General features: G+C 34.5%; 1 protein-coding gene across 1 annotated transcript; it reads left to right on the top strand.

Moving 5' to 3' along the window:
* Positions 1–253: 253 nt before the first annotated feature.
* LOC110453655 (15-hydroxyprostaglandin dehydrogenase [NAD(+)]-like) lies at positions 254–27,503 on the top strand. The gene is made up of 7 exons (XM_021502697.1): positions 254–628; positions 9,183–9,306; positions 19,591–19,703; positions 19,889–19,985; positions 23,666–23,742; positions 25,592–25,764; positions 26,418–27,503. Exons 1-7 carry the CDS (start codon positions 536–538, stop codon positions 26,536–26,538), a joined length of 798 nt encoding a protein of 265 aa, XP_021358372.1. The 5' UTR covers positions 254–535; the 3' UTR covers positions 26,539–27,503.

The raw sequence follows: 27,503 nt of genomic DNA, 5'->3' as shown, positions 1-27,503 counted from the left end.
TATAGTAAGACAGATATTGGAAAGACGATAGGGTGTATGCCCTTTAACAAGTTATTCTTTAGGTACATTGGTATGGAAAATATCCATGATTAAACATCGCTTTTGTGAAACTAAAACTTGACAGACAAAATGCCTGATCATAATCTGGTTTCAAGTAACGCATCCTGTTCCTTCCTGACATTAACAAAGTCGAAACTCGCTGTATGTGATGGATGTGAAACAATGACAGTTGACTGGTATTAAGGTATTAAATAGAAGGCAGGGTGTCACCCACCCACATATATATACAATACAGGGCCGGGATCACATACTTATACACACAACATCACGGTAGACGTCGCAGTAGTTTATGAATGTAGTAGTCGGTAAAACTATAAAATACGGCAGCGCGGTACACACACACGTAGCGAATATAGGACTCTCTCTCTATTTATAAGCCAGGCAAAGGCAGAAATTGAATCAATCGCTCGCGCCAGAGACATTCGCTCAGCGAACTTACTGTTTTCCGTTACAACACGTGAAAGGAGCTCGCGGAATGCAGATAGAAGGCAAGGTTGCGCTGGTGACGGGAGGTGCTCAGGGTCTCGGATATGCATTTGTGCAAGCACTACTCGACAAAGGGGCGAAGGTAAGCTATGAATATGTCAACTGCGGATGTATACTTTTCACGTCAGCTAGATACTCCCGGTTTATGTTCCTTTACGTGGCTACTGTATAAAACTAACAACTGGGTTGATTTTTGATAGTGAGGAATATTTCGTTATTTATTTTCAGTGGTGTTGGGTTTCTTGTATGTATGACCACGCACTCGGTGTTCTCACCATGGAAAGTAGAATCGCAACTAACCAGGTAGATGTCGTAATATGTATACAAACAAATAATGATGTTTTAGCCAGGTTGATTAAACTCCAAACACGCATCACTATCTTCTGGAGGGACTATCTTGTTTCACAGCTGGCATAGTACCAAAGAGGTCGAGATGTAGGATTCGGGAGATGGGTTACCAAGCCGAGTCATTGCCAACACACGCACGATACATCCTCGAAAATCGATTGCCCCATTGTTTACATTTGGTAAAATTGTAGAGTATTAGATATAACGACAGACTCGCTGTGTATGGATGAGTTGGTCTAGGATTACATGTAATGTTTATACATAGAACATAATGATGCGATGTATGGTTTTAAATCTTAAACGATCACTATCAGCAGCTACAACACGCGAACATATCAAAACAACAACACCGGTGCAATTGTTATACATTGCAAAATGGATATATTACTATATTTGTACCGTTTAATGGTATATTCAGCTTGTATACATTTACTAAAACTGAGTCAACGCCACTTTTATTGTATCTGAAAATTGTGTTCATCGATTTTTTTTTTTTTTTTGTGTGTGTGTGTGCTCTATTAGAAAGTTATGCAAAATGCAGAACACTATTTTCTCATGTCCCTGAGTTTGTATGGCATTTGATCAATCAGACGGGATATTTTGTTTTATAAATTTACTTATAGTACACGACGACTGTTGCAAGAAGTAACATGCTATATACATAAACAGATATCTCAGTATCTAACAGCCTGGGCCAAATGCACACATTTATGGGTCTCGCACTTGATATGGTTACAAAGATGTACTGATTGCATTCCAAACATTTATTTCAATGTTATTTTCAGCTTTAAATATCATAACAAGATTTAAACGTGAGGGAAAATGATCTATAATATATCTTAAAATAAAATGATGATATCAATTTCCGAGACGATGTCATAATGTAGATTTAATGATGAATAATAATGTATAAGTTTAATGTGTCCACAGAGGTTACCGTCGTGAATTATAATTCTTAACTTAATTACGTAGACCTATCAATGGTGCCCTCAAACGAGCACTTCCAGGATCTGCGTTTCAAATAATTTATCCACACGTCTTCAATGTTTATACCACTATACTGACTTAGATTAGTGAATGTTAAACCCACTTCTCTGATAGCTTTTAGCGTTCGGAGATGCCTTACGTCATAAGAAAAAACAAATTACCTCTGAGCACTGCTATCAATCATAACTACGACGCAATTCTTTAAAACCGGACAACGATAAAAAAACCCCACCATTTTTGTTCATAAACAATTGGTTAACTACTAGTAAACGTGGATTTTATGGAGCATACGTACTCGAAAACTCGTAAAATCGAAATGAAAGCTTGGTTTCCATGCTACCTAAACGATTGTTATAATCCCCATAAGGTGTTACACAGGGATAAATCATTAAACCAAAATAGAAATAGGTAAGATCAGATAAAAATAATATATGCCTTCTGTTTCGTTAGAGGGAAGGTGTATTAAATCAAATATTTTACAGCTAATACGAGATATTGTACGCAGGGAGGGACCGTACGGTGATCCTCGTACACGTGTAGGACTTTTCCATATAGGTCACATATTCATTGAAATAATTATGACTGATTGCTGGCTGTTAACGGTTTATCAGCCACAGGGGTTATGCAGTGTCACACGATGGGAAATGAGTACAAATGGTGACAGTACAAAGTAACGAGAATTGAGAATTCAGGAACACAAAGGTCAGATTCACCAGTGATCCAAGCCATGGTTAACACATCTTTAACATAGTTGGGAATATCATCATACTTACGACCCGATTAACCTTACTGTAGATTGAATATTTGTGGGTAGGAAACCCTGGCTGAGTAGCTCGTTGGTCAAAAACTGGAGGCATCTATCCAGAAAATCCCGATACCTTGGGCAGAATCTTGGGTAACAAATCACACGTAACAATAGATTTGAACACAATGAAGATGTGTATAGAAGCTGTTAAAATATTTACCACCTATTGATGGTGTTTCGTCCGTTTGTATTCGGGAAATTTAAGGTAATTCCAATCTTCAACATTAGATATAGGTATTAATAGGTTTTTGAAAATCGTAGGCTGACGCGTGTCTGACACTGTTTACATATATAATTCATTTAAAACACATTGTGTATGGGGGATACTTAATTTCCTCATCACGTGTGACACATGTCGACATCAGCTCCCTGTATGACTTTGCAATCTCTAACTTTCCAAATTTCAAACAAACTGGCTAAGTAAGTAAGTATTGTCTGCGAGAAACAGTCAGAAGGAACAATAGACCATTTGTAAACGATTGCTTGTATGCAACATTAAATTATCATTGGTGTCTCACATATATTTGAACTGTTCCCATGACGTTTGCCAGAATTGGCTTTGGCGTGCTGTTAGTTAAATAATAATAAACTTACAATTACATGTTTCTTCATTTCCCTGTTAATCATCGTAACCATGATCGTAAATTTGAAAAAAATGACGAGTTTCAGTCTAACAGATAACTGATATGCCTTGTTTATGATTTTGAACATATACCTTAAAGACATAAACCACATGTGCCTAATTGAGCTGTGCAAATATTGTTTATATACACTTGTCAAGAATTGAAGTTTTGACAAACGAGTTAAAGATTTCGTATGAGCATATGGTTATACGTGTATTTTGCCCTACATTTGCATCACATTGTTAACATACAACGACATATTCAGCGTGATTTAAGTTATTTAAACAATTACAACATATAACATATCTAATCAATTCGTAGGACGTAACATTGGGCACCGTGTACCCCGTTGTAGAACTAAACATTTTGTCATTGTTGACTACTTGATTTGCTTCATAAGTATATGCATTAGATGCGTGTCCATTCGATATTTTGTTCTGGTTGTTTTTAAAGACAGCGAAAGAAGGTATGCATGTTATGTATATATGGTATGTATACAAAAATATGTTAAGTATTCGCTAAGGAAATGCGTTGTGTTTTGTTCACATTAATTATGATACAACAGAAATATGTCATTCATTTTATGTAGGAGTGACGACATCTTTATTGTTCATGAAGTTCCGCTTCAGAAGTAGATTGATACACTGTTTTTGTTATTTTTACAATTCGATTCCGGACTGTTGTGCAATAGCATGCCTTGATGGACCATTAATATATAAAGAACGGGAAGCGTGGATAATGATGTAAATTCCTATATATAACTACTTGTGTATATGGTCATATAAGGTCATGCAGTTAAGTCAACAGTAAATGCTTATACCGTAAAAAGATACAGAAGTCAATCGTTGTTATCCATTGTACACCCACCTAGTATACCATTATTGTTGGTATTGTTTGTTCTTAACACTGACGAACAAATCAAATCGCTAACATTTGCCTCTCTCTTGCTTTAGCTCGTCTCGTATGTATTCAGAATGTTCCTAAATTGTTTATTTCAGACTTTTTGGTAATTGTTTAGCACTTTATTATTATTATTTTGGGAGAATAACTCACCGTGTCGACATTAACACTGAAGCGCCATGTACAAACAAACCTTATGTTGACCTCTCCTTTGTGTTGATCTATATATTAGCAAGAAGTAATAACAAATATAAATACTTCTTAGCCTAGATATTTTATTTACGTAATACTTATGTAACGAACATTTATTTGTTCGGATTCAGTGCCAAAATAAGGTAATACTGTAAAATATTTTAAAATACCGATGAACACATTTTCATTAAATGTAGTAAGTAATAATCGTCATTACATTCCTCGGTTATATATAAATCTAGGTTCTAGGAATTTGTAACAACGGTCAGTGCACATAGGTTATGGACTCCATTACCATAATACTGCATACTAAATCCAGGCAGATGTATAATGTTACATGATACATTATTGTTACAAACGTACAACTAGTAAACTATATCACAATATTGCTCAAGTATTTGTAAAGTAATTACGTTACCTGCGATTACATATTAGTGACCTTTTTTCCATCATGCAAAATTCTAGCTATAGGCCAAATGTAACGTTCATGAAGCGTTAATCTAGGTACATGTAAAGGCATGTGATTTTAAATGTATGTACTTGTACCTCTACAGTTATCCTAAGCACCATATAACACAGTAGTTTATAAATCTAGGTAAAGTAAATCTAGGTAAAGGATTATTGTAACAATGTTTTAGACAAGGTGTCAATCGCATATACTATATTTACTTTGAATTTTGTAAATTATAATTTGATGACAAGAAGTAAGCTGTTCAAAGATGGAAAACACTTTGGTATAAATGATCCATTTATGGAATACTGTCTTTATCGTTCTTCTGATGATAGCAGTATCACAAGTCGAATTTAACTTTTCTCCAGCAAAAGCAATTCCTAATATTGTCGGAAATCTTTGCTTCTAAACAAATTCACAATGCATAGAAATCTTGTATTTTCCGCAAGAGAACCTACAAGCGTAGTAAGGATTTATGGTTTGTATCGGGTTACCTGTCACCAATCTTATGTGTGATAACACCGTTTGTGTGGTTATGTTTTATAGATTATACAGAATATACTTATGTCAGACGTCCAGATTCCACCGTTTTGTTTAATGGGGCATGTATCTAACACGGTATTATTGGACAGCTTTAAAAATACGAAATATATTCGTTTGTTCATTAATATAATGAAATAGCTATTGATATTTCTTTCTTCGTAAATTTAAAACCGATATTATTAAAAGAAATAAAAAAATAAAAAAATAAAACACACGAAGACTTTAATGTAACTTTCTAATTCGAACTTCTTGAATGATAGAAAACAGATTTTTATCGAAGTGCCATCACGTGTGTGTGTTACGTTCCTCATCCAAATGACAGTTACTGTTTAAAAAGTCGTAAGGCTCTTGTAAAGATGTGTGCTTAAAATGTACACCCACTTCGTGTCATTTCTCACCATGTATGCGCTGGAGAGGCACGACCTCTTAAAGTATACAATTCGTTCTCACGCACACCTATTATATAACTATGTTCATGTAGAAACTCACGTTTCCGATGTTATGCTTGGTTGTATGCAGGGGTTGATGTAACAGGAGTAGGCTTATGCAACCCGGTCTTTTTAAAAGAAAATATTTATTTTAGGGTAAAATATAAGAGTGAAAAATATTGAAAGTACATGGCCCGAATTGTCTTATCAATTGACAACTATGAACACGGTTTATTTCTCATACATGTACGTAACAGCTCCTTCGATTTTGTGGAATATTCACATAAAATGTACGCTAGTGAAGACGATCATGTATTGAATAGTAGTTAGGTACTAAGCATGTATATAATGCTATGTCGTGGTGAATTGCTTCTGTTTAAGGAATTCCACACTGATTGCATGCGAACTATAATTTTTCCCCATAGGGATGACACGTTCAGATTGTCACCCCAAGTGCATTATGTGTAATGTGTGTCATGTGTCTTGATACATATTACACATATATACGGACCACGGGGTGGGTATCCGTACGTGTCATACCCCTCTGGTATTTACTAAGAGTACTTCTATTGTGGTTCATGTTCCTGAATATCTGTGTATACTACAGAAATAACCTACCACCATTTAGGAGGACTATATATTTATATCTCAAACGGACAATGTTTGCATTAAAGATAAGATTATCAAACGTCTATAGACATTAAAAGTAAATTTGATTTTTCCTCTGACACGTGTTTAATTCGACAGACTGATATACCGGAGTCGTAAACACAGAGTGACCGGGGGTATCAATATCGATTTTTGTACCGAGTTAGGTGTGACACATGACCCAGATGTTAAGACGTCATTATCTTGATAACTAGACGGTAACTGAAACGTTAACGAATATCTAAAGTGCGTATTTATAACTAATTTTGTCGATGTTACGTTGATTGAACAAGAAATTATTGACTTTATAGAAGAATATTTCGTCAGGTACTTTCATAAGGTACGTTCGGCAGTCTAACCAGGCTTGAATATACTTCATTCACAAAGACATACCTTTAATAAAATAATTACCCATCCTATGTGCTTTTCTCGGTATATCTGAAAATATTTTAACACTTCAACCTACTTTTCAGGCACGCTCTGAAAGTAAGGTTTCTGTATCATACAAATATTTCACTCATAGGACCGTCCGTAACTGGATAGGTTTCAGGCACGCTCTGAACGTAGGGTTTCTGTATCATACAAATATTTCACTCATAGGACAGTAACTGGATAGGTTTCAGGCACGCTCTGAAAGTAGGGTTTCTGTATCATACAAATATTTCACTGATAGGACAGTAACTGGATAGGTTTCAGGCACGCTTAGAAAGTAGGGTTTCTGTATCATACAGATATTTCACTGATAGGACCGTAACTGGATAGGTTCAGGCACGCTCTGAAAGTAGGGCTTCTGTATCATACAAATATTTCACTGATAGGACCATACCTGGATATGTTTCAGGCTTGCTCTGAAAGTAGGGTTTCTGTATCATACAAATATTTCACTGATAGGACCGTAACTGGATAGGTTTCAGGCACGCTCTGAAAGTAGGGTTTCTGTATCATACAAATATTTCACTCATAGGACCGTGACTGGATAGGTTTCAGGCACGCTCTGAAAGTAGGGTTTCTGTTCCATACAAATAGTTCACTGATAGGACAGTAACTGGATAGGTTTCAGGCACGCTTTGAAAGTAGAGTTTCTGTATCATACAAATAGTTTACTGATAGGACCGTAACTGGATAGGTTTCAGGCACGCTCTGAAAGTAGGGTTTCTGTATCATACAAATATTTCATTCATAGGACCGTGACTGGATAGGTTTCAGGCACGCTCTGCAAGTAGGGTTTCTGTTCCATACAAATAGTTCACTGATAGGACAGTAACTGGATAGGTTTCAGGCACGCTTTGAAAGTAGAGTTTCTGTATCATACAAATAGTTTACTGATAGGACCGTAACTGGATAGGTTTCAGGCACGCTCTGAAAGTAGGGTTTCTGTATACCATACAAATAGTTCACTGATAGGACGTAACTGGATAGGTTTCATGAGTTTGGTGAAAAGCGATCAAATAACACAAAGCCTTCGTCAGTTTTCAAATCCCGTAAAATGTGACTCGGTTAAGCAGACATGGATCGTGTACTTGATTTAAAGGTGATCGCATTACGTTGTTGATTTAATACCTTAGAAGATAAGACCTTACAAAAACTGTACATCAGGTCTGACATTTTAACCCCGTAAACACCGCAGAATGGATATGTTATGCCTGCTTTGTTAACTAAAAGAAAGATGTGATACAATACGAACGCGAGTACACTTGCTTCATTATATAATTTGGTTAAAATTTCTGCAAGACTAATCAATGTCAATGGTTCAAGTACAACATCAAATGATAAGTTAACTATCCTCTAAATGTAGTTATAGCAAAATATCCTATCTGATCACTCATCAAGTTACAGCTAAATGTTTAAAGCGATCATAAAGAAATAAAATGTCAAAAATGGACAAAAATAGGGGCTCAAACGATTCCCGGGAATCTCTCATTGAAACGTCCGCACGATTATTGTTATATAAACGAATATATGGATTCAAATGGCGATAAGGTTCCCTATGTATGAAATTTAAACGAAAAACACCTATCAATGTGAAGACTATCAAAGAAGATCAACGTTTACCGGGTAAGCGAATGTACACGTTAAATATTTCATTAAACTTCAATATTAAAATGTCGAAATACAATTTCATTTTGGCTTATAAAATAGCTAATTCGAAATAAATCGGGTTTTTGGTTTTATCTTGTTATGCCATTACCTTTCAAAATACATGTAATACATCTGCTGCTCATATGAACAGACTTCAGACTTGTATTGGACCCCTTGTAGAATCGAGGTTGTTCTTCTATGCACCAATTGCAACAGCTGTATCACTCATTGTGCACCCATTATCTATAATAATGTATTGTTTATCCATATTGCTTTGAAAAGTCGTTAAGGGCACTTTAAACGTTCCAAGGGTTTATTTAGCGATTATGATATTCAGGATTTTCTCCGTAATTTCTAAAACAATAAATATATGTTAACAGCTTGATGGCAATTTTTGTCTGCATGCTAAAGCAGCTTTCTGCATGTTCAAGATAAATGCCTTTTCATGATGTGTGGAATATTATTTATTTATTTATTGGCAAAACTGTCTTAAATGTTAACACTTACTACGCTGCTAACGAAGGCATATTCAGGTAGTGGTGACAGAAATATGTGTGACTCAAGGTTTTACTGCCATTCAGAGAGGACCGTTGTTGTCGGAGGTACTTATCACATTAATTGTCATTTTTCAGATTTGTTTCTGTGATATAAACACCAATCAAGGCGAAGCCACACTGAAACAACTCTCCGATAAATATGGCGCGGGAAATGTCATGTTCCGGCGCTGTGACGTCACCAGCCAGAAAGACATGGAAGGTAGGTCATACGTGTTGCTGGTTTAATCATCTGTTTGATATACAAGAATTTTTGAAATTCATGACATCCATCTTATTTAAAGCTAAAACCTGTCATTACTTACTTTAAAATATCCACAAGGAACGGGTTGTTTTATCCCTGGATTGCCCTCCATCCTGACGATAGTACAGACAGAAGACCATCAAACTATTTCCAGTGAATTTTCCGTATATTAACCCAGCAAAACATATGATTGCTATAGAAAATAAATGTGTTTTGAAATTAATTTGGCTGGAAATTCATAATCTAAAATATTTAAGGTGTATGTAGTATTAGACATTTACTCGTCAGAACATTACCCTAAAATCTGTCGTGGTAAGCACATAGTTTACATCGCTTTGTTTCTAATTACACTGACATATTTTTTGACCACATACGTAAGATTGACCTAATAGGTCAGTAAAAACCACAGCCAAGTATTGCTATACCGAAATTGTTCCTTTCCAAAACACTTAGCAGTTTACCGCGTTGGCTACATCCCTATTCATAAATTGTTTAAACAGTAGCTGTACCGTTCTGTTTCCTGTTAACACGTTTAACGTATCACATCAAACTAAACATGTAGCCGACATCGTATGGCTATTACAAGAAATCCAGTTTGGAGTACTATAGTGGGAGGTGAGGTACGTGAAAAGTCGGGGGAGTGTTATATCGCGTCCGGATAGGTGGAGGGGTGGGCAGTTTAATGATACCGTTGATCGGATACTAATTACGCTTCAGATTGGTTGGATGAACAGATAGAGTATTAAATACCTAATATCTTTTCAATTATGTGTTAATACAAACTATATTTGTCTTATAACCAAACAAAAAAGGCATTTGATTTCAAATATGCATTGTTTTTCTAAGAATGATAACATTAAAACTGAGATAGCAGTTGTTCACACTACCGTGTATAAGTATCATATGTTTCCTAATGACCCACATAAGATACTGTGTGAGTTTGTTTAAATGTGAAGTGTTTTAGTTTCTTATTCCTCCTTATAAGGCAAATGGTAACGAACCGTCCACTAACAGCTATATGTGTATAGACATTAAAGATAATTATGACTTACGTTATTAAGCAGAGCCTCTAACAATATATCAAGAATTCTGCTACATGATACGGTATAGCAGGATATTTCGGCGGCGATAATATTTTCGCAATTTCGCAGGTCAATAAAGTGATCGCAAAAATACGAACCGCAGAATAATATGAAAAGCGTAAACATGAGCCGCTATAACAAACCTAATAACCGTAATGACGTAATGAAATGGCGAGCATGGAGTTGTAACGATTCTTTTTCATCAAGAATAATACAAAATGGTTAAAATAGATCATATTACACATGTTATAGTTTTGTTGATGATTGGTTTAACATGCCATTTGACACTTAAGATGCCCGGTATTTCGCCTCTATGCTAAAACACCGCGAAAATTTAGTTCCTTCACATGTCTAGTTCGCGAAATTATAATTCGTGTAAATTTCATTTTTTCTTTTTTTTTGGTCAAACACGCGAAAATTTAAGCTCGCGTAAATAACCCATTATACGGTAGTAGTCTGATACATAGTACAGAACGTCTATTAACATAACTGATGTCTAAAATACATGTTCCACAATTGTTAGTTACATGAAATGCATCGTCTTTCTTAACGGGTTAACGTGTAAAATATCCCGTGAAAACTATCGCAGCATGTTACTAAATTGCTGACAGATTTAAAATACTTTGCTTGCATAATATATTGTGGTTTCTGTGAAATGAAAAGCAATCGTGCATTTAGCTGCAGCAAAGTAATTGCCAAACGTTCAGGATTTATGTTATGTAATCACGAGTGTTGGCTTTATTATGGTAAATGTTACCTTAATTAATAAAACACTGGTGTTTGGAGTAATTACATGGTTTTCCACAATTATTGTTGTAATGTTACTTTTGGAATACATACTGATTTCAAAAAGTTTAAAAAGTCATAAGAAAAAAAAGTAAAAGCAAAAAAATGGTAAACAAAAAGTGGTTTAACATGTTTTTTTGGAACTCTATTAAAATCGGTTTTCTCAGTGTCTGAAAAAGATTAATGAAATGTTCATGTGCGATGCATCAGCCTTACACAACGAAAGTACAAATACAATCGTTAGAGAAACTGTATTTCAATATACGTGCATATCATTACACATACAATACAACTAAATGCATGATAGATCCGCCTCCATATCTATAAAGGCATCAATTAAACTTGATTTACGAGTGAGAATACCTACCAGTTACACGTGAGACACTTGTGCACTAAGGTGTCATACCGATTACCTTTACCAGGTAACTGGTCAGTGACAATGATTTCAGGTTTTGGTTAATCTATTGGTAATATAATATCTATACATAAAAACCGATTTGTGAACTACTCGTAGTCGCCGTTATGTCTGGGCAGTTTCGGGTCAGTATAGGATATTACTGACCGGTGTTATCTGACCTCGATGACCACTATAGATCAAGGCCATATCCCAATTGTTCAAACTTTCATCGGCTACAGGACAACTTTCATCAAATATCCACTTAAATATTCTCTTTTCTAGGTAAAGGAGGACTGATACGTCTAGGTTTCTTACAGTACTTTTTTACATTTCATTGATTTAAATTTAATACTATAGATTTTTTTTTATAAACATCAAAATAAGTAACACACATCAAGCTGAACTAAACTAACAATGAACATAGTTTGTTCGGTATACGTTGAGTTTGTTAATAAGAAACCAAAGAGGCACACCTTTAAGTTTTTGTCGCTGTGCCTAGAGATAAGTAAAGAGAACTGTCAAGTTACCACACAAACGATCTAGTCTGCTGTTACCCCATAACACCCGAGATGCTCACCTAGCCGTTTTTATGTTGACACGTATACTACTGGTGGTGTATCCAAGGCACACTAAACATCACCAATTACAAGTTTCCATTCTTAAACCTGATATATCGAATTCATGGCAACATAGAGCTTCGTGTATTTTGATGCAACGTTTTTTGAAAGTTTCCCAGGAGATTGCCTCTGTAATGTGTATAGCTTGGTAGGATTTGATGTTGTTGTGGGATAGATGTGTTTATTTTAGTCAGTGGGTGTCCATACAGATTAAGATAAGACAGTCCAGAATCAAATCTAGCGATCCATAAACAAACGAATGAATTCTTGCAAGGATCTAAAATGCAAAACACATGATCAAAAATAAAGATGGTTTATGGTTTCCAAACACTCGGCATTAATTTGGCCAGCAGTGATTGGCCACAGTAGAATTCACGCCAATACGTCGCGACATTTGCTCCTGAATAAATATACAGTTTTTTTCTGTCCTTATACATGTACCAAGCCATCAACTGTATGGACAAGTTCGTGCTTCCGACCCTATCGCTGTAAGATCTACATACAACAGATACATGTACCACCGACTTTTCTCCACCTGGAACAAATCATTATAATATTATACACAGATATGGTACTGATTTGGGACAACGTGTAGATATATAACAGCTGTCACTGCCTTGTTTACGGATATGTATACGGAGGGCATTTGGAATCTAAGTTATACGGGTCAAAATGACCAATTCAGGATTGTGATTCCTTCACCACATTTCTATCGGTTGCGCTTACATAATTAACGAAGATCAGAAATAAACAATTTCTGTCAATATGAGGTGCCACAAGGATTCAATAATATTGAACATGTACCATAAAAACTTATGTCAGTGGAATTGAATTTTACGTAACATTTCGTTTATATCAGAATGTACTACGTAGAAAAGAGTCTTCAAGATGGTATTAGTAATTGGGGCATATTTATTTATCAAATATAATTATAATTTAACTTTTTTGTTACCAGCGCACTGTTTAGTATTCTAGAATAGGTTGACATGGTAATTTGTTTAGGTGAAGCTCCAGGCCTGGTTCGGTGGTATTGTAAACAAAACGAGTTGTGGAGCGCTGACATGAATATACCGATGGTGATATGGAATCCCTCAAAATAGCCCGTCTAGTATAAAACAATCGAGAAAACACACATCTCAAGTGTTCAGCGGCGCTGATCCTGATCTATGTAATTGGTAGAAGAAACCACGGTACAATGAATAAACATGGCGTTATCAGGGAACAGATGTAGCATTGTGTGTATTTGTACAAAGTTCTACGGTGATATCACAAATGACAGAGATTTCAAGGCATCTAGCCAACTACAGCATTTAAATGAAACAAAAACCAACAAAAAACATCGAATTCATTTGAATACACGGAAAAGAAAATTGAAAAGGCAAACATACAGATAACCTTAGAACTATTTTATCCATTGTGTACAACAATCTGATGAACGCCGTTTATGATTCATGTTTCTGTTATTGACGGGTGTTTTTGACGTCAAACTTTTCTATTTATACTCTAATAAAATCAATTGCCAAAGAATTGAAAATGGACTATACACTGTACATTATCAGCGCATTTTCCCTATGTTACATTCGTAGGTCTCAGTTCACACGGGCACAGTATGAAAACTGATACTATTGAAATATGTATTCATATGACATTTTTTATTACAATTAATGAGTTTCGCTCATTTTGTCAGAAATATATCATATGTCATATATTTGAATGGGGATTCATCGGAAGACGTAGAAAAAAAAAAAATTTGAAACGAACTCAAAACTGAAGGCATTACAGTCGAGTACAGCTACATAATAGACCTTTGATTGGTTAAGTCTTGATCATCGATGAACTAGTTGTAGGCAATCTCACAGTGATGATCCATGTTGTAAACTATAATATCAAAAAAATGTCTCTAAAATGGACGTATAAAGAACATTACATTGATATCATTATTGCATTATTCAATTTACTTTTGCCAAATCAAAAATATATACAGATTTGTGAGGGTGTCTGCGCAGGTACTAAAATATGGCTCGTAAGAGGAATATTTTCGTCTATTTTTTTTTTGTACGTTGTTGTTGTTGTTGTTGACGTGTGACACTTATTTTGACTTATCGCAGATACAGAATATATTTCAATGCGATTTGGTGTATTTTCCAAATAGCCTCCCTTAATACGACGAAGTTTTTCATATTCAAATCTTGCACTGTCATTCCTTATCTTGTAAACTTGTCATATGATAATATTTTAGAAATTTTCAGAAGAGTTTATTGATTGATTATTCACTGGGTGCTAAATATCGTGCTGAATCGGGGTCGCATAGCAAATTATCCACATAGAGAACATGAACCACAAAGTAGAATGCATCATATTCATGAAGGTTTCATTGATTAACAAAAGCTAAGAAGACAACAACTCCCGCCAAAAAACATTTAACTTGTAACGGATCCAATAATAAATCAGAAAAAATGTTAAATTAACATATAAATGTCTCACTGAAAGCAGACATGATTGTTACCATTATAAAATTGAAGATATCTTACTGGTTCACCATTGGCTTATACAGATTTAATCACGCGAACTGCAAATCTCATTACCGACGAAATGTCAACACGGAACAAAGATGTATTGATGAAAGCCGTTCTGTGTGTGTTAACATAGGTGTAGAGAATACTATAATCATTGTTCTGCTACACTTCTGTGTTGATTCATAACACATGTACCAGATGGAAATCTGAGTGTCTGTTATATTAGGGAAAATCAACCAGACACCGTATAAACATGCTGATGATACTTCAAAAGCCTTTTTGTTTTCTTAATGACGTACGCAGATACGGGAAATCCTTAATGACGACTTGGTCTCAAAGATCAGACTGCGATATCGAAGAGAGTGAAATTGATATGAATGCAACCAATCGCAATGAAAATAAATCTCAATTCGTCCTGACAATGCATAACTAAACAGACGTTCATAAATGGTAAAAAAACCTGCGATTTTCTAGGCCTCCTGATTTGTTTATCACTTACCAATACATGAATTAAGTAACAGTTTGTCTAACAGCGGCGCCAATCGAACAGTTAGTCGAATTTAGATATAATGTTTGCAAAGTTATGAACTTTGGGCGTTAGTCAAACACTTTCTACACTATTAAGTTTGAAAAATATTAACCGATGATGGTCGTCACAGAACAACGCTTTTCCTTGATATGTAGATAACCTTTCAACAGAAAGTTTTAATGATAATATTACTCATTTACTTAAATATTCTTTGTTAAAACTTCTCGGGCAACTACCTATAGAGTTTGGAAAAAACTATAAAAAAAATCTGTGTATGACGTTTTCCCCTCTCGACGGTTCCAGAATGAACGTTTCTGCAGCATATGTCCTTAATGTTTTCACTTTTTTTGTTTCGGTTATTTCCTATTTTTCAAAATCAGTATAAATATTTTGTTGTTATGTTTATATCTAAACGGTTTAACTTTACATATCATACTGAAAGGTTCTACTTATTGTATTTATTATCAATTGCAATAAGTCAAATGCCGCTTGATTGACACTGTTTTGGGATTTTGTCCATGCACAATGATGTTGTGGTATATTGTGTCTATTTAACATTGTGTGTTGGTGCTATGGTATATTTTGTCCATATAAACTTTTGTGTTCGCTATCGTGTATTTTGTCTTGATGAATTGACGCCGTGGTATATTTTTTGTCGAATCAACTTCCCTCTTAAGCTTTAAAGCATTTTTTTACATAAGTATTATCACTGGATCGGATGCTGATAGCACTATTAATTATCTATATATCTCCTCATGAACTCATTTACCATGATCGATAATGCTGTATTCTACATTTTCTTTAAACATATTTACTTACTTGTAGATAAGTTTCCGTAGAACGATTTATTTCCTAAAAATATCTATTTCTAAAGATAGCGTTTGATTTATTCGATGTCTGCCATATAAGGATACTCTTTAATGCTCAAACGTATTAAATGTCTTCAAAATGTAATTATTTAAGCGATGAAATTAACATACCTAACTGAATCTTTTGAAACACGATTCTTCTGCATATCGCTCCGCCAATACATTATGGTACCGTTCACACCATAAAAACATTTTCCAAGTCCATAAATGATGTTGTCGGAACACTGATAAAGGATCAATAATTTCTTAAAACTTTGCCAATGCATAAGGATCAAATCTAAGATAAATAACAATAACAACAAGAACTCAAGAAAAGCGAAATAAAACCCCCACAGAGACCGACATTTAGACCATTGGCTCTGAAGCGATTAGGGGTCTCTGCAGCAGATGTTGCACACATGATTAATTTTTGCAAATGCCTTTGAACGTGTAGGAGCAAACAGCAGACAACATCTTGATTATGCTATTTAGTTTTTACAATAAATATTATTCTTAACGGAATGTAAAAAAATATTGTCAGCGATGTTACCGCTACTTTTGATGTGGAGAATGTATCGCCTTTGTAGGAGGGAAATACAAATACTTTTCTGTGTCGATTCATTTTATTTAACATATTACGCGAGAGCGAACAAAACAAAACATCATAACAAAGAACAGTAACAATATAAAAAATACCAACTCTGTATAAATTAACAATGCAAAATATATAGCGTCAGAGAACTCCGATACCTTTTTTTACTTGAAGTGATTTATGCAATGTTTTCATAAACACTGTTAAATGGAGGTATGATGTAATATGTGCTTCATGTGAGTGTCCATATTTTAGTGTTTAATTGCAGACGTTGTATCATGGAAAAGTCGAAAGTGTAAATTCATTCCCTTATAGTTGCGTCATTAAAAGTCTTGCATACCATTTTGTCTCATAAAAAATAGCATTATTATCTCGACCTGCTTTGTTGGCATGACGATATTCCTGTCTTAAGTTTGCATGTGTGTTTGGGTTTATGCGGCCCTTTATCTTGTCACAATGGCTTCTATGCCAGTATTATCATAAACCAATACTTTCATCACCTCTTGGCTTCTAAGCAGAACGTGCCTTATAGTGATAAAAGCTGTTATAAACAAAAAGAAAAGCAAAAACGTTTCACTAAATACACGACGAATTCGAAGATAGGAAGTTGTAACGACGTGGTTGAGAAACCGAAGCTGTCTGGGGTCGTACGTGTTGTGCGTAAGTGTAATTATGTATTTTGAAAACAAGGAATGTGTTTTGAGGAATCTGCCAAAAGTTATCACAGTTCGGCGTGTATTAGATAGTTTGCAGTATGTTGAGTACAATTTCTAATTAAAGCGTCTATGTATTTTGCTTGTGTGTGCGCACGCAAGCAGGAAACCAAGTACACATTCACGCAAGCAAGCAAGCATGCACGCACACACATATGTATGTAAGTATTTATGAAGGTATATAAGTATGTTTCAGATGGTATATAGTGTATGTTTAAATGGAAATGGATACTAAAATAATGGGTATGAAGTCGGGTGTAAGCTACATGTACAAACGAATGTGCAAATAAGAGATTGTCCGAATTATGTCTTCTCTTTATTGTAAATGAACGCAATCTCTTTTAAAGTAACTTAAGCATGTCTATGAATCTCTTGATATATACAGCGTCACTTCGGTAAAGAAAAAGGTTTCATGAACTTTAATAAGTAATTGAATAACACCATTGAACAACATGATAACAGTCTTCTACTAGGTTTGTTAAATAGCGGTTCACCTCTTAAAAAAAGATGAACACATTCACCTACAGCATGCTTTATATTAATGTATTAGTGTTTCTGTGGGTGAGGCATAAACATAGAAACTAGTGTTAACAAAATCTCACAAAATCTTACACGGCCCTGACAATTAAGATGAATGTTATTAGGTTAACTGCTACGCTTCAAACCTGTAAATATATGAATTAAGATAAAGTGGAGATCTTAATACATACAGAAGCTGACTGCAGCATGATAAAGATTCCTTGTGACAGTAATTGCAAAGTAATACACCTGTGTGGGATCGCTTGGGCTGTAAACGTTCTCAAACATTATTCGATACATAGCTGTAAATGTCGTTCTTGGATGTAGGCAGTGTTCTACAACAGCCCACTATCATCTCAGACAAAATGCTAGAAACATATGGCTGTCCATAAAAAATATCAGAACCAAACCAAACAAAATACTCTGAACGGAAATAGCCTTCCCTAACTTTAACTAATGTAGACAACAAATTACATTACCTCTTATCATTCGTCGAGTTGGTTTTTCCAGCCTGATCACATTACTTATACATGACCCGTGACACACTAGAATATTTAGGTGATCCTTAGTCTTGATCGTTTAGTTTAACCGTATTTTATTGTCAAGCAAATGGACTTTACATAGTCTGACACTTGCTTCTTAGGTATTAACGAAGATAATATCACTTCTCGTGCAACTGCAGTTAGAAGTTTCTTCGTTGATTGATACTAAACATTTTAAATCAAAATAATTCTATCTTATAATTATCCTAGACAAAAAAGGAGCGATTTCACGATTGTCATCAAAAACATAACATATTTGTGAATTTCATGATGGTGCGGGATGGGATGACGAATACTTCTACGTATCTAGCTTATCAATAATATTCGTGTGAAATTCATCTTCCGTCACTTGAAATACTACTTGGACCAGACTACCATGAGAGCAGGCTTCTATGTGCGACATTCCTGGTTTTATTTGGCTAATAGCTCGGGTCACAGTATGTGTGGGCCTGTCAACTTATCTCTGGTGTGGGAAAACAGCTTACTGTTATGTAGTTTGCAGACCTTATGATGTATCAAATAGGCTTCTTCCAAAATCAACCCTTAAATACTATACGATTAGATATCACCAGCTCCGTGAACGAAATCTTGTTTACATATTCTGAATAAGAGAACGAACAAAAATTTGCAAAATGATAAGGAATCTATTTCAGGTATCACCTGCGTCCGTCATTGTTTACTTAGTCGATAGCAATCAACACAGTGCCACTTTGTATGAAGCTATTAACGTAGCTGTTTATTGCAGTTGTTTGATGGTAATGGTTTAAGCCTACGTGAAGTACCAAAAGGACGTTTATACAGTTTTCAATGTTACCTGCACTTATGCCGATTGAATAGCCTCAGACATTTGTACACAAATGCCAGAAAAATCAAAGGACCATTTTAAAATGCTCGATACACTTTTTATATTTATTTGATGTCACTGTTACGGAGGACTGGACAGTATATCAATATAAATATTGGATCACATCGTTATTTAAATGTACGGATGACCATTACTGACAGATGGACAGTGATTAGCTGTAATTGAATGTGGTATTATACGAAGGATTCTTCTCAACTAGGTGGCTGTGTTTTGATTTCACTTTTTATATGTTTCAGAGCTATTTAAGGCAACAAAGGATCGTTACGGACGAATTGACATCGTATGTAACAATGCTGGTATGGGCGGGGAGACGTACCCGCAATGGGAGCAAGTCGTCGACGTGAATATCGTACGTACGGGACAATAACAGCATTCTATTAATTAGTATTCTTTGGAATTTTGTTCTCACAAATCATCTACTTTGAAAAATGATTTAATCCAATTACATGCAGCATGGATGCAGATTATTGTTGATTGTTCGTTAAGCGAGGTACTGCACCTATAATATTTTGTATGTATTGTTGATGTTTACAGAAAGGCATGACGCGGGGCTCGTTTATAGCCTTTGAATACCTACGAAATGACAAGGGCGGGAACGGAGGTGTCATCGTCAATATCTCGTCTGCGGCAGGTAAACACGTGCAATTACAACGGGCAGGTTTATTTAAGTTGTCGAGAAATTGATACACTATATCGGGTTGTTGAACATATTTAAACGACATTATTTCTTTTTGTTTTTCAAATGAATCTACTCTTTCATGTGTCAATTAAATACCTTCAGAGAAGTTGGTCATTGTATTTGCTTGACCGAGAAATTTGATATATAAGAACATATTTGTTTGCTTGTGTTCATATCAGCTGACACTATCTTGTTTTATCAGTATATATCACGATGTATATAATTAATTATGTAAGAATATAAAGCTATCAGGAAGGTTTATCATGTTGATGTCAGTACCCTGTTGTTGAAAGATGTCACTTGCAACTATTACAAACAATTCTAATATCCTAACTACAATAACTAGAGAGGCGCAACTATTACAAACAATCCAAATATCCTAACTGCAATAACTAGAGAGTCTCAACTATTACAAACAATCCAAATATCCTAACTACAATACCTAGAGAGTCGCAACTATTACAAACAATCCAAATACCCTAACTACAATAACTAGAGAGTCGCAACTATTACTAACAATCCAAATATCCTAACTACAATAACTAGACAGTCACAACTATTACAAACAATCCAAATATCCTAACTACAATAACTAGGGAGTCGCAACTATTGCAAACAATCCACATATCCTATCTACAATAACTTGAGAGTCTCAACTATTACAAACAATCCAAGGATCCCAACTGCAATAACTAGAGAGTCTCAACTATTACAAACAATCCACATATCCTAACTACAATAACTTGAGAGTGGCAACTATTGCAAACAATCCACATATCCTAACTACAATAACTAGACAGTCGCAACTATTACAAACGATCCAAATATCCTAACTACAATAACTAGAGAGTCTCAACTATTACAAACAATCCAAATATCCTAACTACAATAACTTGAGAGTCGCAACTATTACAAACAATCCACATATCCTAACTACAATAACTTGAGAGTGGCAACTATTGCAAACAATCCACATATCCTAACTACAATAACTTGAGAGTCTCAACTATTACAAACAATCCAAGGATCCCAACTGCAATAACTAGAGAGTCTCAACTATTACAAACAATCCAAATATCCTAACTACAATAACTTGAGAGTCGCAACTATTGCAAACAATCCACATATCCTTACTACAATAACTAGAGAGTCGCAACTATTACAAACAACCCAAATATCCTAACTACAATAACTAGAGAGTCGCAACTACTACAAACAATCCAAATAACACTATTACTAACAATCCAAATATACTAACTACAATAACTAGAGAGTCGCAACTATTACTAACAATCCAAATATACTAACTACAATAACTAGAGAGTCGCAACTATTGCAAACAATCCACATATCCTTACTACAATAACTAGAGAGTCGCAACTATTACATACAATCCAAATATCCTAACTGCAATAACTAGAGAGTCTCAACTATTACAAACAATCCACATATCCTAACTACAATACCTAGAGAGTCGCAACTATTACAAACAATCCAAATATACGAACGACGGTAACTAGAGAGTCGCAACTATTACAAACAATCCACATATCCTAACTACAATAACTTGAGAGTGGCAACTATTGCAAACAATCCACATATCCTAACTACAATAACTTGTGAGTCGCAACTATTGCAAACAATCCACATATCCTAACTACAATAACTTGAGAGTCTCAACTATTACAAACAATCCAAGTATCCCAACTACAATAACTAGAGAGTCTCAACTATTACAAACAATTCTAATATCCTAACTACAATAACTAGAGAGTCGCAACTATTACAAACAATCCAAATATCCTAACTACAATAACTAGAGAGTCGCAACTACTACAAACAATCCAAATAACCTAACTACAATACCTAGAGAGTCGCAACTATTACAAACAATCCACATATCCTAACTACAATAACTAGAGAGTCGCTACTATTACAAACAGTTATAATATCCTAATTACAATAACTAGAGAGTCGCAACTATTACAAACAATCCAAATATCCTAATTCGCCATGTCATATCCGTATAACGCCATGCTTTTTGAGATTGCTGCTAGACCTCATGTCCTTTCCATATCAATGCAATCAACATCCTGCCTTTCCCTGTTCTGTACCTGAACACATGACTTTGTTGACACTAATAAGTCAGCTCAAATGGTCAATAATCTTTCACACTGGCCAAGGCCAGAGTCAAGATCGATGATATGATTAACCGATTTTCACACTTTGTGAGTGCACAGATTGAATGTGTTGTCCAGTTGTCAAGGCAGCCCACAGATAACAGAATAGGGACAAATAGTAAACTACAGTAGTGACCTCAGCTGCTTTGAATTACGTTAATGTTAGATATAAAGAATATCATGGTGATGGCATATTGTCCCCTTTTGAAATTCTTCATTGAAGCATACGTTATCAAGTAAAATATTGAGAAGTTTGCATTTAATTGAAACAAAGTGTATTTGTTCTAATTGAATCACTTTCCTAGAAGTTGCAAAATATTTCAAATGTTGCTTTTACAAAATCTTGCTTCATGTACATTGTACCATAAGTATTTCTAAGCAAGTACAAAAATAGTCATACAAGTTAAACAAAATCATTTCAAACAGTCCAATAACTTAACATACAACTTGTACATGTTTGTATGAAGCATTTTAACTGCATAACCTGGAAAAAATGTCAAACGGAATATATCATTTAACTCTGTTTTTGTATGAGAAATATTTGCAGAGACAGCATAGAGGATAATTACATTATATTTCTTGAAGTGTTCTGAAGTGACATAACTTATTTGAAAAGATTTTGATTACATATGAGTTTTGAATTTTTGTCACATTCAGGTGAGTAAGTTCACTATCGAAATTGCATAATCCATTTTAATAAATGTGATAATAGCATTTCTTTAACTGTTCCTATATCTGGCTATGTGTCTGTTCCTGACCAATATTTGGTGTGGGCATAATATGTATATATGATATTAAACATACTGTTCTACTTTGTTAACTCTGGGTCAAAACACAGGAGGTCGTTGACTTGGTTCGTTCTATGTAAACTCTGACATTTATTGGTATCTTATATAGGGCATTCGCTGTCTTATTTAAGTCAGTTTTGACAAATTGATTGTAGTTATGTTGACGTTCCGCCAAAAACCAATAAGAGGCTGGTATTATTCATGACTGAAAACTACAAATTTATAACAAAATATGTAGTTTTTGATAAATGCACTCTATTATACACCATTTAGAATTTTATAACAATAGTACAACATTCTGTTTTAAACTTGACCAATTATTTATTGTCGGCATCTGGCGATCGCGATACACTGACCAACTTAACAAGGACATATTTACCATCACGACAAACATATTCCTTTGGCTTAACATAATTACTGTTTTCAATGTTGTTTGATGAAAACTTCGATTCAATCGGACAATACTATGAAATTGCATTGGTACATCAATGTTCATGCTTAACATTTAAACTTTAAGCCGGTGTTTGATTGCAGACACACCAACATATGCATGCTGACTCCTCACGGCCCCTACACACACTCTGTACTTCTTCACGTGATGTCCTGGTTACATACACCCCCTTACGACCAGGTTCAGTATACATAATTTTTCCTTTATTTCCAGGTTTGTCGGTCAACCCTATGTCACCCGTATATTGTGCCACGAAGACCGCCATCATTGCACTTACCAGGTGTCTGGCTGTAAGTTACCGATATCGATAAATGTTCAAGATGTTTGTCTTTTTTGAATGGCTTGGTATGGTTCATTTTTATAACGGGAAGCATTATCAAAATGTGTTTGAATGTGAAATGTGATCATAAAGCCAATTCATTTGTCGAAAACATCATGTGATCAAAACAACTATTTCTAAAGCGTCTTTCTTCACCTGTTATTATGAGAAGGTATTGATGCGTCATTTCAACGGGGAACTTCGAAATCAAAGTTTAAAAAAAAGTGTACCTGGTCATGGTGAAGGTAATAGTTAATACGTGCTTATGCAATTTTAAACAAATGTAAATCTTGATAAAATAGAGAGGAAGTATACCTAAAATCTGGTTATTATTGGTGACTAACGGTACAGTCATAGCTACAAAATTATATTTTTGTCCTAAATGTTCCTTTTTAGATTTAACAAATTAAATCGGGTGATACTGTTTTTTTACGAAACCAAACATTTACAACAGGGTTGGAGTTACTGCATTGTATTTATATCTCTGACAAGACGTTTACAAGTAATGAGAGACATGTGCCTTTTTTGTAAAACGCAAATTTCTTCGATTTTGTTGGTTTTTGAAGTATACTATTTCTTTTAGATATGTTATTTACAAACATAATTGTTTAATTTTAAACTTAATGGCATTGGGGATTGATATATTCGTGCATGTATACACCAAAGGTCTGATTCACGATCTTTCTTGTCATATCCTTGTACAGTTGTAATATACGTTCATATATATAAAATGCCACTCACCGATATGAGCCTTTATTGAAAGTGAGCATTTGACGATTTTGCTAATGAATTCACCGTCGTGTATATTATGTATATGCTATTTATCGAGTGCTTTAGATGTTGAAGTAAAAGATGGAGATGAAATTATAATGATATAAATATACTATAATTTTAAGGTTTTTGAGATGTATTTACATTTCCATTGCAAGTTCCTCTATAAGCATTACGATAAGAAATTGCGTTTATAGGGCTCTGAACGTTATTTGATAAGCGTCATTTTGAAGTTTCTCTTCCCGCCTTGATTAACATGAGACAACTGTTAAACGTTAGACTGTTCCGGGAATCTCGTTTGCACGGACTACACAGACTCTACAATATCGAAAATATAAGGGAATATCTTTGTTAAGGTTCATAACAACTAAACATTTAGAATGTAAATACAAGGGTTGAACGTTTTTTTTAATGTTCATGCCGGTATGAACGCGAACCGATTTGCGTTCATATCGGAATGAAATTAAAAGAAAATGCCGTTCAATCCTTATATGAATAATGATTGTTTGACAGTTCACAGAAATTAAAACTTCGGTAATCTATTTTTATGAAACTTCTAGATGAGCCTTGATTCTCAAAGTGAATAAATGATAAATAGGTTTCAAGACTATTTATAGTATCACGCTGACACTAAAAGAAACACTTGTAGCGTCATTGAAGCTGTCTTCAAATGCACAGTTTGTTAATGATATCAATTTGTCATTTTTAATACGTTCACGTACTAGCAAGAGACATACACAGATTGTTTGATTTCTCTCACTTTAAAGAAACATTTCAACATTATTCCACATTGGTATATGATAGTTTGAACTTATTTCTCTTTTTGATTCGTGTCTAAACAAAAAAATCATAAATTGTAAAACAAATACTGTAAATACTTATAACACCTTAGACTGTTATAAATAAATATCTCTTTAACACTCTTTAATATCTAGATGATTGGAATTTAAAAAAATCAACTAAATGTAAACATTAATCTTACAAACTTCTATTTTCTTTTTAACCAATCAGATATGTGGTTACATTAGTAACGCTGTTTTTGATTACAGAGTAATGAGGAGGTGCGGAATTGTGGTATACGGGTAAACACTCTGTGTCCCTCCTTTGCTGATACAGACCTCGTGAAGCAGATTTCGCCATTTACACTACACGACGACGCTGAGACGAAAATGGAAAACAGTGCAAAAGTCACTAATTTCCTCAGTGCACATGGTCTTATGACGTAAGCTACTTCAGTCTTCGGCTGGTATTGCAAATGAAAAACAGGAACTAGAATGCTCAGAAACTTATCAGGCCTTTCTTATAAAATCAGGTTAAACATTTTGTTTCTAGAAACTTCTGATACTGAAAGTCTGCAGGAGCATTTCAAATATATTACACTGCCTAAAATATATAATATTTTTAATAGAATGTTATGACTGATTGTTTTGTTAATGAACTAAAATGACATTTTTATAACCCAGTACATATGTCATCTAGGCCACCAATAGAACATTTTTTTCTTCAGATTTGACACCAAAAAGAATTTGCAGGATTTTTATGATAAAACTTTGGCATTTTACGCTATAAAATGAACCCCCATTATCGATAAAGGTTTAATTACGATAATATATTTTGTAAAATCTGACAATCTAAACGCATGAGACAGCCCGACTTTGCACCACCCATTTTGCTAATGCAGTTGTTTGGTTATAATAAAGAAAACAATATATCAAATGAATTCTAATTGTTACAATATGATCAGCATTTTTATGGTAAAAGTATTATTTCGTTTTCGTAATTTTCAATTTTCTTTCATAATAATTCATTTTTATGATATAATCATAATAATTACCTTTCACGGAAACTTAATTGATGTTGTTTTTCTTGATTTAGGACAGACACGGTAGCGGAAAGTTTCATGGAACTAGTAATGGACGAAACAAAAAATGGTGCCGTTCTCCGAGTATCTAAAGGGAAAGGAAATGAATACTGCAAGATAGAAGTCAGTGTGTGAGACTGGGAGTGTCTGTTAATATTCCTACATTTGGAATTAACCTTAAATGATACCATACTTTATCGTTTAAACATGTCACTTTCCTCTGATTGATAGAATCAGGTGGCAGTGTTACAACTTACCAATATTTGATTACTGTGCGGTAATTTTATGCTGTTCGTATATGCATTCATATTGTGTATAGTCATTCAAAAAGCTTCCATTTAAATATTCTACTTACTAATCGGAATATGTTCTATCATCTAGAGGAAAATGGGATGTTTAAGTGCCGTGCCGTACTGAAAATTAACTTTTATAATACGCCGGTGCTAGAAGCTTTTACAATCATATTGTTTGTCTTTATGTTTGTAAATTATACGTGGATAGAGGTTGTGATTCTCCGTTCGTAAAATCATCTCTTTTTATTTAAAACTTCACTGTCGCTATTTAAATCATAAACATGGATAAAAAAGACAATAGCACAAGGGTATTCTTCTATTATTAAAATATGTCATTTACTAGTAGTTAAAAAGCAGCATTTTTTTATTTTTATTTTTATCTGTCATCAGTATAGATTAGGATTGAGGTGCCACATCCTTCATCATGCACGGCAACATTGTACAAAACATTAAAATTTTCTTTTATGTTTAAAAAAAATATTTTACAATAAGGTGTATGTAGGTTCACCACATGTTTTTGCATATATAAAAGGTTGTGAATGAGGTCTTTAAATCGCAATTTGTTTTAATGCTATGTTTATGTTTCTGTGAATCGTATTAGCAATGTGTGTTGTGTTTATAACAAAGTATCATATAACGTTTGATGTTGTGATTGTATCTACTGTTTTAAGTTGTTCGATAAGATTAGCTTTTTGATGTCTTAATACCCAGATAGCTAACTCGTACCAGCACATTGTACTGTTGTACAGATGCATACATATTACGAGGTTTGATACAAGCTTGAATAGTTGTCAGCTTGGAGGAAAA

This window comes from Mizuhopecten yessoensis, unplaced genomic scaffold (genome assembly GCF_002113885.1).
Source record: "Mizuhopecten yessoensis strain PY_sf001 unplaced genomic scaffold, ASM211388v2 scaffold7473, whole genome shotgun sequence".
Classification (NCBI taxonomy): Eukaryota; Metazoa; Mollusca; class Bivalvia; order Pectinida; family Pectinidae; genus Mizuhopecten; species Mizuhopecten yessoensis.
The sequence above is the reverse complement of the archived record's forward strand: the minus strand, read 5'-3'. Positions and strand labels throughout refer to the sequence as shown.